At 34.6% G+C, this 17808-nt stretch overlaps 3 protein-coding genes across 3 annotated transcripts; all 3 read right to left on the bottom strand.

The window, feature by feature from the left end:
• Window positions 1-10203: 10203 nt before the first annotated feature.
• LOC106319963 lies at window positions 10204-12823 on the bottom strand. The gene is made up of 3 exons (XM_013758345.1): window positions 12502-12823; window positions 12235-12363; window positions 10204-10418 (listed from the first exon to the last, which is right to left on the bottom strand). The coding sequence occupies exons 1-3, from the start codon at window positions 12821-12823 to the stop codon at window positions 10204-10206; spliced, it is 666 nt and encodes a 221-aa protein (XP_013613799.1).
• A 964-nt stretch (window positions 12824-13787) lies between these two features.
• Window positions 13788-14564, bottom strand: LOC106319962 (glutathione S-transferase T3-like). Its single transcript, XM_013758344.1, has one exon. The coding sequence runs from the start codon at window positions 14562-14564 to the stop codon at window positions 13788-13790; it is 777 nt and encodes a 258-aa protein (XP_013613798.1).
• A 1417-nt stretch (window positions 14565-15981) lies between these two features.
• Window positions 15982-16837, bottom strand: LOC106319955. The gene has a single exon (XM_013758338.1). The coding sequence runs from the start codon at window positions 16788-16790 to the stop codon at window positions 16122-16124; it is 669 nt and encodes a 222-aa protein (XP_013613792.1). The 5' UTR covers window positions 16791-16837; the 3' UTR covers window positions 15982-16121.
• Window positions 16838-17808: the final 971 nt, after the last annotated feature.

The following is a 17808-nucleotide window of genomic DNA, read 5'->3' as shown; positions in this document are numbered from 1 at the left end:
GCGAACACAAACCTAGAACTTCTCCTAGAACTCCCAGGTATATTATCATATTGCATCTGGGTTTATAATATGTTTCGTTATCATAACTGATATTTAAGGTTGCAGATGTGGTTGGACAAATCCAATATGTCCAAGGCTCTGACCTTAGCAAAGAAACAACTCGAGTCGTTATCCGTCTTCTCATTGATCCTTAAGAAAAAATCAACACACAATTCCCTTTATATTATTATATATATTGTGCTAACATCAATAATCAAAAATATTTCCTACGTCGTCTATTTTTCTCTCTTACTTATCAAACTAATTTTACACAAACTTTTATTTTACATCTTAAAAGAAACCACAACAACCCAAACAATCAAAACACCAAAAACTAGATTTCCAAAAAAGACGAATCATTAATGATCACCTCTTTTTTTTTGTCTAATCTTAGAAATAAACTTCAAAACAAATATACCAAACCAATCACCTCAACTAAAACTCAACGACACATACATCGAGTCAGCTAAACAAATACAAACTACACGGCCAGCTATTTAACAATTTACAAACTTACTTTCGCAACGGAGAAGACGAAGACGACAACCAAGATCAGTGAAATTACCGAAACAAAAAACGCAGAGTAAGTTATGAACTCTGATAAATACAACTAACAATGATTTTTGTTTACATATTATCCACCAAATAAAAGATAAACAAACACAACCACAACAGGAGATACAAGAGACAATCCCGACAGACACAAAGGCGGAAACAGCAGCTCCACCTGCTCACTCCTCTTGTCATATAAAAATAGCTTACATGCCCAATGTCAACATGCCAATGCTATTGTCTTCTTATGAAAAATACATAAATTCGTTTAAAACTCAATAAAGCCCAAATATCCAGAAATGTCACTCATTTTATAGTTATTTCTACAAGTCTTCATGTATTTGTTTTAAATGTCCGGTAAGAGCAACAAGTTTAAAAATAAAATAAAAACATATAACAAACATAATAAAAATAATAAAAATTATTATTTAATACACACAATTTACATAATTAAACTGGAGAAAAAATATCCATAAACAAAAGGTACTCTCAACAACTTTAATATAATTTATGTACTCTCAACAGTACAAGAAACAAATTAAAAATACAAACAAACAATAAGTCTCACTGACACAGCAAACAACAACACGAACTATATCAATCACATTACTAACACAATTTAGTCCTTATAAGTGGAGAACAATGCATACACATTTCATCATCACAACTCTAACCCTATAACAATAAAAAAAACTTGAAAAATAACTCAAAACCCAAAATTTACAAGTACAATAACCCTAGCAAATATTGAGATGAAACAAAAACTCTGTCCACAACTCCGCGCTTCAATGCCCTTAGTAAAAATAAATGATCCAGTTTTGTAGATAAGAATAAGAAGAAGAAACAGGTTGAGTAAAACTTGCCTCAGTGAATTATACAGAAGTACAGAGCAAAATACAGAAACACTTTGCATAACAGCATCTCCAATGCTAATTTTCAAATTAATATATATCTTATCAATAACGAGAAAAAAATTGAATTATTATTATTAGATGGATACTTCAAATAATATAGATTTTTCTTGTAGAGATGCCTGCAAATCATATACTTTGTTGGAGAGAAAATCCCACATCGAATATATAAAATTGACTTAAGTAATATATAAGGGATTTGGGTCAATCCACTAATTGCCAATTCTTTTTAAGTTGGAAGTCCAGGAGACTTGACATGGTATCAGAGCGGGCCCCACACCCTGATCCATTAATCCGGTCCGAACAGTGGCCCGATCATCCTATTAGTTGATGACCCATAGAAGGCTCAGTTCTTCGAGATAGCTAGAACATAAGCATTATCTCGGAGGGGTATGATGGATTCTGCGAGATTAATGGTTATACACACCATTATCTCGAGGAAGGGTGTTGGAGAGAATATCCCACATCGGATATATATGAAGGGGACTTAAGTAATATATAAGAAAATTGGATTAATCTACTAATTACCAATTGATTTTAAGTTAGAAGCACATGAAAGTTGACATACTTCTGATACTTGTTCTATCCATTTTGATCTATCTTGAACGAGAACATGACAAGTAAAAGAAAAAAGAAATAGGTAGACTAAAAATCGTGCAACGGAAAGGTCAATAACATCTGCTTTTCTGTTTTCATATACTCCAAAACTAGTCTATTCATTCTCGTGATGGGTAAGTTTTAGCAGTGATAGTTGAAAACAAGGGTTTATACTTTATGCTAATCAATTCAAATTTCGATGTTTACCAATAATTTTTTTTTAGCACGAGGAACATGCACAACAATTCATTTTAACTAACATATAAAGATGTTCAAATCATTAATGGGGAAACCCACGTATGAATGATTCTAAACATTTCTGTTTCTTTCTTTTTTGTTTTATAAATAGTTATAATAAAATGTATCACCAATAAGAGTTTGAAATAGAAAAAAGAAGAGAGGTCTTTTTTTTCTTATGACAAGCTAAAAATCATAACCATGTGTAGTGATTTGGTGGTAGATGGATTTTGACTTGCTAAATAATCCGGGTTTAAAAACACCCAATACACTCTATTATTGACACAAATATAAATTTACTAGGTGTCTTCCTGCACCATGTGCTGTAAAACAATTTAACATATTTTTTAACAGATAAATATAAATTATATTTTAAAATAAAATTTTATTATTTTTGTAAATTTTCTTTTTCGTATCAATATTTTAATATAAATTTGATTTAATTAAAACATAAAATTTATATTTAAGAATATGCATGTATATATTTGAAATTATAATCTTAGATAGATTTTTTTTATCTATTTATTTTAATTAAATATATTAAATAAATTTGTAAAAGTTGCATAATTACCAAAAATTAAAATTAAACAATATTTATAAAAATTTTAGATATATAAGAAAATAATGATTTTATGGATTAAATTTTTATAATTTTCTAAAAAAATTGTATACATTTTTGAAAATTTTAGTAGTAAAATTGTATAATTAAAAAAATATAACTAAATTATATTTCAAAATTTATAATGCCATATTTGAATATATATTTATTTTAATGATGATTTATGAGTTATTCCCATATTCTAAAAAAATTTCCAAAAATATAAATTGACATTAAATGTAATATATGAGTTATTACCATATTTTAAAAAGTTTACTAAAAATATAAATTAACATTAAATACAATTTTCCATGTCATATTAAGCTATAAGACATGACATCAATTTCAGTAGCTATGTCATATTTATTTTGTGAAATTGATTGTACAAAGTACATGTCACAAAATCTATTATGATCCTCCATGATTTTCTTACTTAATTCTCTCATTTCACTTCAACTTGATAAGTGATGTTTTAGACCTACTTTGAAAATGACCATCGACGTTTTCTAATTTTTTTTACGGGGGAGGGGGAGGGGGAGGGGGAGGAGTGGGGACGCCGGCCAAAGACCCCCAATAGTTTCAAAATTCAAATATATGTTCAAAACAAAAAAAAAAAAACTTTACAAATATCACAAGCCATTCCCTAGTCTTTGGATAAGTGGTTCATAGCTTAAAATAATATTCAAAGCAAGTCAATACGGATAACCGAAGGGATAATAGGTTAGAATAACTCATTTTTGCATTAACTGGTGTAAATAAGGGTGGACATTCGGGTATCCATTCGAGTTTGGTTCTGGTCTATTTAGGTTTCGGGTTTTCGGAGTCAAAAATTTCAGCCACATTCGGGTATTTCTAAATTTCAGTTCGGGTTCGGTTGATCTTTGCGGGTTCGGTTCGGATTTGGTTAACCCATTTAAATGATTTTTAAAATTTTAAGTTTCATTATATACTTTAAATTTCTCAAAATCTATAAATAAAATAAGATATTTCATATAAATTTGATTAACATATGTCAAAATACTTAAACTTAATATATAAATTGGTTTGGTTTGAATATTTTGATAGAGAATCAATAGATATTTCAAATATTTTTGGTGTTTTGAATATATTTTAGCTATTTTATACATTTACTTTTGACTATTTGTATATATTTTCAAGTATTTTAGACAACTTAAAAATATCTTATATATTTTGGATGATTTTTAATATACATTAAATCTAAAAATAATTAATATATTTAGGTATATAAATCTATATTGGATACATTCGGATACCCGAAATACTTCGGTTCGGATCGGGTTTGGTTTCGGTTCTCTAGATACCAAAATTTTGAACCCGTTCGGATATTTAATCAATTTCGGTTCGGGTTCGCTACTACTTTCTCGGATCGGGTTCGGTTCGGTTCTTCGGATTCGGTTTTTCTGCCCCGGTGTAAATCTGCCCGTGACAGTTTTTTTTTTCTTTTTTACAAAAAGAAAAAGGACGAATACAAAACCGGCGAGCTTGGCAACTCTCGGAAACTAAGCCAGAGGATATGAGGAATCTACCATAGTTCTCATAAAAACCGGATAAACTTTTATTGGAACTCCTGATTATTTATTAGATATCATGTATGGTGTGTATTTCACCGATGAGTGAAAGGGAAAATAAAAATATAAGGCTTGGAGTTGAATTTATTAGGTTTAACAAAAGACGGAAATCGGGTAATAGGTCATTAGAATTTTGGACTATTGGATATGTTTTGAAGTGTAAAGTTATCCATCTATCTATAATAATAAAGCAGAGTTATCTCTCACATCATGCGTCCACGTCAGCAAGCACATATGGGCATTTTGTGCCACCTGTCACATAAAAAAACAACTTTCCTAATTTTTAGTTCGCAAGATAATTCTGAAAAATATTATGGGCTAATATCAGGTTTGTTTGTTCAAGCCCATTTGTTTGTCTGTCAAGCACATGACGTCTTTCATCCTAGCCGCCTCCGATTAGATTCTTGTAACGTCTTCTCTTTCCCATTAATTTTTTCCTTTAATCAGACCATTAACATCGTCATCCCACTCGCTGCATTATTAATTCGAGCTCAGACTCTTCGTTACCTAACCGGCGAAAGGTCTCTTCATACGCTTAGAAAAATTTTACGATTTTTTGGTGATATTTCTTCTTTCCTTTTTTTTTTTGCAGATTTGGTTTCGTCGATCGACCTTGACTCGACTTGGGTTTGTGCTTTCAGTCCGTATAAAGAACACATTGCCTCTCTTCTCCTTCTGCCATGTCACTAAATAGGAAGAGGAGAGCCTTCCACGTGTCTCATGTCTCACTCCACACAGAACTCACCGTTTCAATAATTCAAAGTCATCGTTTCCTTTGCGCAGCTTTAATATTAACTGTTGATTTGGGCTACGAAATATTTTCAAATGGGCTCTAATACACAGAACTCACACGTAAGGGAATAGTTTTCATCTTCAAAACTGTAGACGAACCGTTTCTGCAGTTTCTTAATTAAATCTCCCAACTTTTTCTACGATTCTCATTCAATGCATTCCTTCTTTGTTTTTTTTTTGTTTAAGTCGGTGAATCTTGGGATACAAAGAGGTGAGTCTTCAATCAGTAAACTTCATCATTCTCATTTCATTCATCACAATCAGTACTCTTCTCTCCTCCTAGCCGGTTCGTCAGCTAAGAATTTGGGAGGCCAGAAACGTAAAGAGACGCGGTGTGCGTATGGTCGTCTCCCGCTTCCCTTACGCGATCCCGACTCTTCCCGGAGGGAAGAAGCCTCCTTTTGTTTGGGAACACGCTTTTGACAGATCAGAGTGGCGTTGTATTTCCTGGCGGCGACTGATGTTGCGGACTGGAGAAGTTGGTGAAGTGTAAAGATTTTAAGGCGAAGTCGGCGGAAATGGTTGTGAACGGAAGCCTGATGGTGCTGGTGGAGCTCCGGTGAATTGAAATGGCTTGCGGATTGCTTAGTTATCTTTTTCAGTAGTGAAGATTGGGCAGCAGCAGAAGCCTTGGGGAAGTTAGCTACGGTGGAAAGAAATGATCTTTCCTCCATTAGATCCTTTGTGTCTATTGGCTTTGTTTGGATGCGTTACTTCATTTTAGGTGATGCAAGTTCAGTTCCATCGCATACAAAATCATACCTAAGAAAACTTAACAGCAGACACATGAGAGATGTATAGTGTGGAATGGATGGGTATGTATAAAGTTCTCTTCTCTTTAGAATTTGATACCCCCTCGCCTTTTGAATTCTCGGATGGATGGCGGTGAAGGAATGAGAGCAGGTCGCATGTGGAATTGGTGTCCGTCTTCACGGATTAATTTGTCTCTTAATTTTGTCTTTAGAACTGCAAATAATGGAGCTTTTGTTCAGCACTTGATATGAAGGGTCTTTAGAAACATTACGTGATTAAGGCAGGGGAAGAAGATTTTGGAGGAGAGATGGATCAGGTCAAGCTGAGGTTGAGTTTGAGTTTCTTCAGATTGGTCAAGAACAAGAGGATAACTATTCCAATCTCATGGTAAATTACTTGACATTAAAGTCCTTACAGCTTTTATGGGAGACATATTGATGTCATATGCCTTATCATGATCTTAGTGTCGTTGATGTCTTTTCTGCTGTTGTCCGTCAAGTGACAGCTTTTATGGTTTGTATTATCGGTTTTTATTGGGATTTAACGGTTTTTGGTTTTATCTATTTAATAGATAAACTGAATGAAGTGCGAAACCATTTGTAAATCGTTTTAGTTTCTACTCTGATTAATTTGATGTCATATTCAGTTTGGTATGGGAACTGCATATGTAACAAATGATACTATAATAGTTATTAATATTGTATTTGTATATTACGTTTGTAAAATATATGCGAATAAATAATATATTTTGTTTTATATCTGGTTTAGTATGGTTACACTACACTTGCAATAAAAACTAAATAAAATGTATAAATTTGTTAATTAAATTCGGTAGCCGAAGCTAAGTCGACAATAACATCAACATATATATACACCCACTAATGATTAACTCACACATGTATAACGACTTACACGTGCTAGCTGCAATTTGCAGGCTTATCACACTCGAGAAATACAAAAGTATTTTTATAACAACACCGACGATGGCATAGCGCATATCTACATAGCATCTAAATGTTTGTATAAAAGTTCTATTTACCTACACTATATAATAATGTTATGTAGAAGTGAATACAGGTCTGGAAACAATATTGGATAAACTTGGATAGAAACTAAATAAAACAAGCGTTACAGTTGCTAGAATCAGATGTAGGCATCATTTTATGGAGAATTAAAATAACAGACTAATGCTTTTTGACGAAGTGTAATAGTGTAAAAGAAAACGATTTTATGTCATTGGTGAAACTCTGAAAACCGGTATGATACATGTTAATACTACAAGTAAAAAAAAATCAAGATTTAAGAAATACCAACGCCGAAATACAAATGGTAAAATTTGGTTTCATAGTTTGAGCTAAATATGTTAGCTCATGGTTAGGGAATACTATTTTGAAAATAATTTTTTTTGAATTTTAGCAAATGCCAACGCCGGATTACAACTTAAGAGTTAAAATTAAGAATTGTAAAGTGTGGACTAATGCAAACTATGCAATAAACCCACACCTCAATCAGTGCTGCTGGTTCTGAGATATTCATAGTCCAATACGAAATACAAAACTGAAGCCTCTAGATAATATATAAAAAATATGTCGATAAAAAACTAAAGTTTATAATAAAAAAATTACAATATCCTTAAAACTAAAAAAACTTATCAGTTCTTAAATATAGATTTTCTTGCATTTTTTCCTGCAAAATTATCCATCAAACTTTCGTAATCAAGGTTCTTGATCATATCCTTTTCAATGGGCAAGATAGCCAAACCATTTAATATTTCTTGTGAGATAACAAATTATCAAATTGATATATTTATAAGTAATAACACTGAAAAAAATAGGCCCTAAAATTTTGACAAAAATAGTAGGCCCCATACGTTTGTATCGAATGTTTTGGTTCAAGCCCGGGCCTGACCTCAATTGTACATTACAAAAAAAAAATACAATTCTACTACACAAATTTGTAATCACACAAGTCATAAAAGAAGCGTACGAAAATCTGGTCCGAACCAAAAATGAACAAAATTCCATAAATTTAATAACGAACTTAAGAATATATTTGACAAAATATCAAAATTCCGCGCAAAGCGCGGACTTCCCCTAGTGTCTCATAAAGCGCCGGAAACACAAATTTATTTGATTTATTATGAAAGTAAAGACAAGTTCACATACATGCATGCGGGTATTATCTCAACCCATTATTCATGGCCATAGATCTCAGGCGTTTTACAATATTACATGATCTCTTGACTAGTAGAATGTCATATGCCTTATCATGATCTTAGTGTCGTTGATGTCTTTTCTGCTGTTGTCCGTCAAGTGACAGCTTTTATGGTTTGTATTATCGGTTTTTATTGGGATTTAACGGTTTTTGGTTTTATCTATTTAATAGATAAACTGAATGAAGTGCGAAACCATTTGTAAATCGTTTTAGTTTCTACTCTGATTAATTTGATGTCATATTCAGTTTGGTATGGGAACTGCATATGTAACAAATGATACTATAATAGTTATTAATATTGTATTTGTATATTACGTTTGTAAAATATATGCGAATAAATAATATATTTTGTTTTATATCTGGTTTAGTATGGTTACACTACACTTGCAATAAAACTAAATAAAAAGTATAAATTTGTTAATTAAATTCGGTAGCCGAAGCTAAGTCGACAATAACATCAACATATATATACCCACTAATGATTAACTCACACATGTATAACGACTTACACGTGCTAGCTGCAATTTGCAGGCTTATCACACTCGAGAAATACAAAAGTATTTTTATAACAACACCGACGATGGCATAGCGCATATCTACATAGCATGTAAATGTTTGTATAAAAGTTCTATTTACCTACGCTATAATAATGTTATGTAGAAGTGAATACAGGTCTGGAAACAATATTGGATAAACTTGGATCGAAACTAAATAAAACAAGCGTTACAGTTGCTAGAATCAGATGTAGGCATCATTTTATGGAGAATTAAAATAACAGACTAATGCTTTTTGACGAAGTGTAATAGTGTAAAAGAAAACGATTTTATGTCATTGGTGAAACTCTGAAAACCGGTATGATACATGTTAATACTACAAGTAAAAAAAAATCAAGATTTAAGAAATACCAACGCCGGATTACAAATGATAAAATTTGGTTTCATAGTTTGACCTAAATATGTTAGCTCATGGTTAGGGAATACTATTTTGAAAATATTTTTTTTTGAATTTTAGCAAATGCCAACGCCGGATTACAACTTAAGAGTTAAAATTAAGAATTGTAAAGTGTGGACTAATGCAAACTATGCAATAAACCCACACCTCAATCAGTGCTGCTGGTTCTGAGATATTCATAGTCCAATACGAAATACAAAACTGAAGCCTCTAGATAATATATAAAAAATATGTCGATAAAAAACTAAAGTTTATAATAAAAAATTACAATATCCTCAAAACTAAAAAACTTATCAGTTCTTAAATATAGATATTCTTGCATTTTTTCTTGCAAAATTTCCATCAAACTTTCGTAATCAAGGTTCTTGATCATATCCTTTTCAATGGGCAAGATAGCCAAACCATTTAATATTTCTTGTGAGATAACAAATTATCAAATTGATATATTTATAAGTAATAACACTGAAAAAAATAGGCCCTAAAATTTTGACAAAAATAGTAGGCCCCATACGTTTGTATCGAATGTTTTGGTTCAAGCCCGGGCCTGACCTCAATTGTACATTACAAAAAAAAAATACAATTCTACTACACAAATTTGTAATTACACAAGTCATAAAAGAAGCGTACGAAAATCTGGTCCGAACCAAAAATGAACAAAATTCCATAAATTTAATAACGAACTTAAGAATATATTTGACAAAATATCAAAATTCCGCGCAAAGCGCGGACTTCCCCTAGTGTCTCATAAAGCGCCGGAAACACAAATTTATTTGATTTATTATGAAAGTAAAGACAAGTTCACATACATGCATGCGGGTATTATCTCAACCCATTATTCATGGCCATAGATCTCAGGCGTTTTACAATATTACATGATCTCTTGACTAGTAGAATGGGAACATCCTTAGACCTAACTTCTCAACACGTGAAGTTTAAGTAGTAGCCTTAGTAGTAGCATCATCATCAACCTTCATATGAACTTGACGAATAAGGTCTTAGCCTCATCATTGGTGACAATTAGCTGTGGTGCACTCAACCAAGCCACTGGGATGTTTCCAACGGTTCCAGATGAGGTGGTCAACTTGTAAGTATGTGCTCCTGTAGCTTCTTCTATCTTAAACAAGCTATTTGGGGCCGTCCGTTCACCACCTATGATAATGGCAGGAAACATCGACTGCCCATAACCTGGAAAACTCGTTGCATACAGGCAAGATAATAATGGTTGGATTCAAAAAGGTCAAAGCTTTGGTTTTCAAAGCTCTTGCTCCACTATCTTTTTCCTTATGGTTGAGTTCGGAATCCTGACCAATATAGATCTGGATTCAGGCCGTAGATGAATTTCGAGTTTCATTCCTCTATCCTCAAATGTGAGTTAACACACTTCTGAGGAAAACGCCCAAAATGAAGTCTTGATGTAGATTTGCTCCTTTTTTGAAGACAGAGTCTGGAATTTTAATCCTTGGGATGCCTTCAGGGGTAAAAGTGGAGTCTGCAATTTTTTTGAGAGTTTTATCAGTAGATTTCTTTCGGTTTTTTGCCCAGTTGGTAGGAAGAGGAGGAGAGGCGATGGATTGTTGGCTAGTGGGGTTTGGTTGCAAATTAGTGGGAGGATGAATAGGCGGCTGAGCATTGCTAGGAAGGTGGGTAGGAGACGATAGAGGAGGAAAGGAAATAGGGTCCAGGGGTTGACTGGAGCGTTACCAGATGCTTCCAGCATGGAACTATCTTTATCCTTACTAGAAGGAGAGTTTGAAATAAATGGACTAGCGGCAAAGTAGAGCACTCAGGAGCCGTGGCTTCAACCGAAGTAGAAGAGACTTGCGGAAGCAGGTCCACCAGTGCTGAAGAAACAATGGAATCAGTTGGTAGTGAAGGAAGAGTCCAAGGAGAACCCAATGAAGAAAACTTATTTGGAACAAAGGAAGCACGGGGGATGGAGAGAGCAGGGGGGGAATTTGGTGAGGGACAGATTAGGGTCGGAGGAGGGGAAGCCAAAGTCAGGCAGATGGGGTGGCGGCCGGAAGGGATTTGCAGCCATGGTTGGGCTGTAGGGTTGCAGGGGAATAAGGGTTTTCACAAAAAACGAGACGCTAGAGAGAAAAGAAGTTTTTCTCTACGAGGTGTGCAAGGCACCAAGTTATCTGTATTCTACTGTTGGCAAAAAATAAATTCTACTGGCCCATGGAGAAAAACTAGGTAGGCGAATGCCTAACCACAAGAATTTTATAAGGTAAATGACAAGTGTATACAAGGATTTACGAATGCTTGAAAATAAAGAAATTTTATTAGGATATTGAAAATAGAATTTCATGTTTGAGAACAAAGCTTAGAGCACACCATTGGAGTAGCAATAGAATAATTTTTTTTTTTTTTGAATAGTTAAAGACTCTAATCATAATTATAAGTCCAATGGTATTATGGAGTTCTTAGAAATATATATATATATTTTTTTGAATTGAATCTTAGAAATTAAAAATTATTAAATTTGTAAAACATTTAAATTTAAAATTTTCATTTATTGAATGATTAAATGTAAACATATAATAATTAAACATCTTCATCATTACCAAACTTGTTCCAAATATTCTCAATCAAATCATATTCAATTGTTCATGTATATGCCTATCACGAACATGACTCCGTACGCCAAGCATATTACCGAGATTTGAAGGCATGTCGGTAGAATATGACATATCCACCTGTGAACTTCTACTCGAGTCTCCTTCTTCAAACTCAGATATATCATACTGAGTGTATCCATTGCGTTCATTTTCTACTATCATATTGTGCAGTATGATACATGTTCGCATAACCATCCCTATTTGTCTCTTGTCTCACAAAATAGCCGGGTTTTTCACTATTGCAAATCGAGCTTGCAATACTCCAAAAGCACGCTCCACATCTTTTCGGGTTGCTTCTTGAACTTTAGAAAATAACTCGGCTTTAGGACCTTGAGGGAGTGAGATAGATTGGATAAATATTGACCATTTTGGATATATGCCGTCCGTGAGGTAGTACGCCAAATCATACTGGTGTCCGTTGACCACGTACTGTACCCTTGGAGCTCGACCTTGTAAAATGTCATCAAAAACAGGGGACCGATCGAGGACGTTAATATCGTTTAAGGTACCTGGAGGACCAAAAAAAGCGTGTCATATCCAAAGATCTTGTGAAGCTACATCCTCCAAGACAATTGTCGGCTTTCCTGATCCACGTGTGTATTGTCCTTTCCAAGCGGTTGGGAAATTTTTCCACTCCCAATGCATACAGTCGATGCTTCCTATCATCCCAGGAAATCCGCGTATCTCTCCAATATCGAGTAGTCGTTGAAGATCCTCTGGAGTGGGTCTTCCTAGATACTCATCTCCAAATAACTGTATTACGCCTTCTGTGAAATTGCTTAAACACGAAAGTGTTGTGCTTTTACCAAGTCGGAGATATTCGTCAACGGCGTCAGCCGCACAGCCATAAGCAAGCATACGAAGAGCTGCCGTACACTTTTGTAGTGGAGATAGACCTAACCTTCCAACAGCATCTCTTCTTTGTTGAAAGAATGAAACATTTTCTGAGAGGCGATCGACAATACGCATGAATACTGCCTTGTTCATGCGGAAACACCGTCTGAATAAATGAGCCGGAAATGTCGGATCTTCACAGAAGTAGTCATTCCATAGACGGTTATGGCCCTCTTCGCGGTTTCGTTCGACATATGCACGTTTTTCTGTTTCTTTGTTCGGTTCTCCACGATGTTATTGTATGTATCTTCAAAATATTCATCGATAGCCTCATCCAAAGCCGCATTTAATCTTCGATCGACTTCATCTGCCATCTATTGTATGTATTGTATGTATTAGAGATGGTTGTATTACGTTGAGCTTTTGATTTGGGATCAGCGAAAAGAATGTCAAAGATGGTTCTATTATTTTTCTGAATGATAATTGAGAATTTTAATTGTACAAATGAGACTATAGAATTGAGAAAATTCATTTAAGATTAGAAAAAGTAGAATATATTTATGCACTTATCATTTGGATGCAAGCAAACAAACAATATTACCTTTTCTAGTTGAGTCTTGACTCTTTTCAAACTATGGAAGAAGAGGAAGATATGTCGTGATATGTTGAGAGATTGTAGAATAGATCAACTACAAACTGTGGAAGAAGAGGAAAGAAATTTCATAACAAGATTGAAAAAAAGCGTTACATGTTCTGAGTACAAGAAGAGCAAAGGAAATAGCTCATAGCCAACACTACAAACTGACTTATAAAGGCAACTTGGAAATACAAAGCAACAAAGAAACAGACACCCGTGACTTGGTGCACATGAAAATACAAAAGCAACACAGAAACAAAGAACTCGTGACTTGGTTCACATGGAAATACAAGCTACAATAAAGAAACTACCTGTGACTGAACAAGGAAGAGACACCATCTTTTGTCTTCATCTGGCACATGGTCTTGTACTTCACCTGAAACGAATAGGAGATGAGTTAGTAAAGTAAACACTAGTTCCAAACTTCTAATGCAAACATCACTAAAGCTAACAAACCATCAATCATGACAACATTTCAGACAAAAGTTTCATTTTGAGAGCTAATTCCATCTCAGAGAGTGGCTCGGGTTTTGCAAGCAAACTTTCTAGCAAACTTTGCTTCGAGATTTGCTTTTTCATCTCCAACAATCCTTCTAGCTTCGCCAATTCTTCTTCTTTTCCAGTTTTCTTCCTCTTCTCCGCAGCCTTAGCAGCCTTAACCCCTATTGGTCTCTCTCTTTCTTCTGGTTCTGCAACCGGATTATCCGCAGTTTTGCGCTTATCATTGTCCTTCTCCAGATAGGTGGAGCACCATTTCACATCATGCCTAAGCTCCCTCCACGCATGTTCCAAGTTGAACTTCATGTTCTGGTCACTGTAGAAGATATCCAAGGCTGCCTTCATCATATCGTGGTCATTTTGCCCGCTTCTCTGCTCCCTCAGTGCCATTTCGTAGCAGCCAGCAAACTTACAGACCAAATCATTGATCCTAGCCCATCTTTGCTTGCATTGCCCTAGTTCTCTTGGCACTTTCCCAATCAGGAGAGGACTGGAGTTGTAGTACTCTACAATCCTCTTCCAGAAGGCACCACCTTTTTGTTCAGTACTCACTATTGAATCTTTGCTGGTGTTGAGCCAAGCACCAATAAGGATTAAATCCTCCTTCACAGACCACTTTCTCCTTTCTTTCACACTTGACTCTTGCGGAGATTGGGTACTAAACAAAGGAGTTTCTAAAGAGTCAAGGTCAACTGACCCTTGGCTCGCTAAGAGGTTAACAAAACTAGAGGAGTTTAACATTTAGGAAGAAGTCTCTGTGATTCTCTACTAGAAACGGAGATGATTAAATAAGGGATTCTACATTGAATCCTAGTAGAAAACTGTCATATCAGAACAACTAGAGATAATTTAATGAAGTTTTAGTTTGCAAGATGCAGTTAGGGTCAATTTAATGGTGGTTTAGTGTGCATTTATAACTACAAAGTTGGAAAGTACAAACTGCAAAGTAATTGTTCTCAAACTACAAAGTTACCGACAGTCCTATCCGTTTCAATTCAAACTGCTAAGTTTTAACTAGAGAGTTAAAGAGTTCTAACAAGGAAAAGAAGACGGGTAAGTTTATGCACTAACCTCACAGAACTCTCTCAAGTTCAGACACACACTTGACCAGCATTCTCACCTGTGCCTGGACAGACATCAGACAAACCAAACAATAGGTTAGAAATATAGTACAAACAACTATCAATTTATGATACTGATAACATATAAACTCACCTTAAGTGCCTCGCACTCTCTCAGAAGTTTCTCATGCTCGTGAACCCGTACTTTGAGCCTCTCAACTTCTTGTTGCACACCCATAACCGATGGTTGCCTGAAATGCAGCCCGTCATTCTGCCAAAACAAAATAATATTTGTCAAACAGCAAATAAATGTGGAAGAACAAGATCGATAATCGCATATAATTTAAATATATGTCAAGAACACTTCACACCTGGTAGTCTTTGCAGATGAAGTATCCTCTTCATCTACGAATTCCTTCGTGATTGATCCACAGGGGCACAGTTTGGGAATCCTTTGCGTGCTTTCATATCTCGCAGTTCTTCCTCCATTTCAGAACCTGCGAGAAGAAAAAAAATTTTAGATTCACTGGATTGTAACCATTGCAAACATATAAGCGATTCTAAATCCACAATTAATCAAACCCAGACGAATTTCATTCAAAAAAAAAATTATCAAATCCAGACGAAAACCCTTAATCGATTTTGAACTCAATCCCGAACCTTTAATCGCGACGATAACAACAAACAAGCGAATCGAAAAGAAGAAAATAGCAAACCCAGACGAAAACCCTAATTCGATTTAAATCCCCAATTCGATTAGTAACCCTAAATCTATTTAAACCCCACAATCGAACCCTTAAAACTGATGAAATCAACAAGCATCAACTCGAGAAGGAAAAAAAATGAACAAAGAGCTCGGATTTACCTTCAACAAAGACGCTCTCTTATCGCCTCTCTATCGCCTCAGTTTTTTTTTTTTCAGGTGGTCGCGATAATGATAGATTATTCTCCCCCCTTACGAAAGACAACCCTAAACCCGAACCAATCCCGTATTGCCAGCACATTAAGGACTTGGTCCTTAATCCCCTTAATTAAAGACTCCTTCTTAGCTTGCCGGATTTTTTTAATCCCTTTAGCTTAAGGATTAATGCTAAGGATTCTGTTAACATCCCGCGTTGGGGGTGGTCTTATATTTTACTTATCCTTACAGTAGAAAAAAGTGTACGTGCATGCGTACGTGCGGGTATTAATCTCAACCCCTTATTTTTGGCCATGGACGGAGTCTTTGGCTTTTACATTACAAAATCATCCTTAGTCCTAACTTCTCAACACGAGAAGTAGAAGTAACATCCGTAGTAACAGCATTAACTTTGATGAATTTGAAAAATATGGTCTTAGCCACATCATTGGTGAGAACTAGTTGTGAACTGTCCAAGGGCCCTGGGATGGCTCCCACGGTTCCGTCAGAAGTGGTAAATCTGTAAATGTTTGTTCTTCCTTCTTCTCCCACTTTCTCTATCTTAAACCGGCTGTTTCGTTCCCGCGGGTTACCACCGATTTGAATTGCAGGCTCTTCGGAAATCAGTGAGGATCCATCGACTTCCCAGAACTTGGAGATGTCCTTGCAGACGTTGGACTTGAACTCGATGGTTATACCGAAATTTGTACGGACAGGGGAGAATGGTAGGGGAGGGATCAACGTCGGTGGAAAGGAGAAGCTAACCTGCACGCCCGGTTCGCCCGGAAGTGCTTGGGTGATACCAAGTAGACAAAGGGAAATTTTAGCAGCAAGTGGGACAAGGCCACCTCCGTTATTCCCGGTATTGCCAGCTGGTTGGATGAAGTATTGATCATTGATTCGAACTCTGTTTCCGTTGGTGTCCCTCACCCATTCTTGTCCGTGGGTGCAGACAGCTGCAGCCAACAGGAGAGTAATGAGAAAAGAGACCAATGGGAATGATGACATGATTGTGATTGTTTGTTTGAGTGAGTTGAGCTATAGAGATCAGAAACATGTATCGGTATTTATAAGAATTCTTTCAAGTAAATTCAAAAACGGGAATTTTCATGTTTATTAATTTCTTGCTACTATTATTCATATTTACCATCACAAAAAAAAACATTTTCAAAAATACCTCAAAAATACCTTCTCTATTGGCAAATGACTCTTATACTCTATGTTACATGGAAACGGAAGCGGGTACGTGGAAGCGGAAGCAGGTACGTGGAAGCGGAAGCGTATGAAAACGCATAAGCGATTTTTTTTGAAAAATTAGGAAGGGTACGTGTCGGAAGCATATATCCATATATATGTTTATATATATACATATTAAAATATAAGATTTTTTTTAAAAAAATTAGGACTAAAATTTTATAAGATATAAATTTAAAATAAAGTATTTATTCATTTATAATAATTTTGAAATGATTTCATATTAAAACTGTGAAAATACACATAAATTAAGTTTAAAGGAAATTATTATATTAATTATTTTTAATACTTCATAAATAATTGACACAATATATTTGAATATATGATATATGTTTAATAAGAACCTCAATACATAAAGATAATTTATATTATTAATTTTAATATTTATATATTTATATTTTCTCTATTCATTATTACTATTAAAATTTGGATTTTATATAAATTAATAACTATGATATTTTTTTTTTGATATATATGACATTGTATTTTTTTAAAGAATGGAAACATGATTCCAAAACGGAATGAAATCATAAGCTTCCAACATGTTTTTTTTAAAAGAATATTTTGGAAGCGAGATTCCGTAAGGTTTTACAAGGTTCCGATTCCGATTTCGGTTCCGAAGCGGGAAGCGGACGTCCGATGAAACTTCCGTGCAAGGTAGCTTATACATTTGTTCTCTATATATATAATAAATAATTATTTAAAAAATATATATATATATATTTTATGTTTTCGAATTATGCTTTTTCAAATTCAAAATTTTTTTTATAAA

Source organism: Brassica oleracea, unplaced genomic scaffold (genome assembly GCF_000695525.1).
Source record: "Brassica oleracea var. oleracea cultivar TO1000 unplaced genomic scaffold, BOL UnpScaffold00722, whole genome shotgun sequence".
Classification (NCBI taxonomy): Eukaryota; Viridiplantae; Streptophyta; class Magnoliopsida; order Brassicales; family Brassicaceae; genus Brassica; species Brassica oleracea.
Note: the sequence above shows the minus strand (reverse complement) of the source record. Positions and strands in the feature narration are given on the sequence as shown.

Bases quoted from the DNA above. Each gene is read 5' to 3' on its own strand.
- LOC106319963 (XM_013758345.1), bottom strand. From the start codon at position 12,823: ATGCGTATTGTCGATCGCCTCTCAGAAAATGTTTCATTCTTTCAACAA. The intron at 12,364-12,501 runs GTATGCATTGGG...TTGGTCCTCCAG, and splicing joins GATGATAGGAAGCATCGACT to GTACCTTAAACGATATTAAC. The intron at 10,419-12,234 runs GCATATATCCAA...CGAGTTTTCCAG, and splicing joins GGCGTACTACCTCACGGACG to GTTATGGGCAGTCGATGTTT.
- LOC106319962 (XM_013758344.1), bottom strand. From the start codon at position 14,564: ATGTTAAACTCCTCTAGTTTTGTTAACCTCTTAGCGAGCCAAGGGTCA.
- LOC106319955 (XM_013758338.1), bottom strand. From the start codon at position 16,790: ATGTCATCATTCCCATTGGTCTCTTTTCTCATTACTCTCCTGTTGGCT.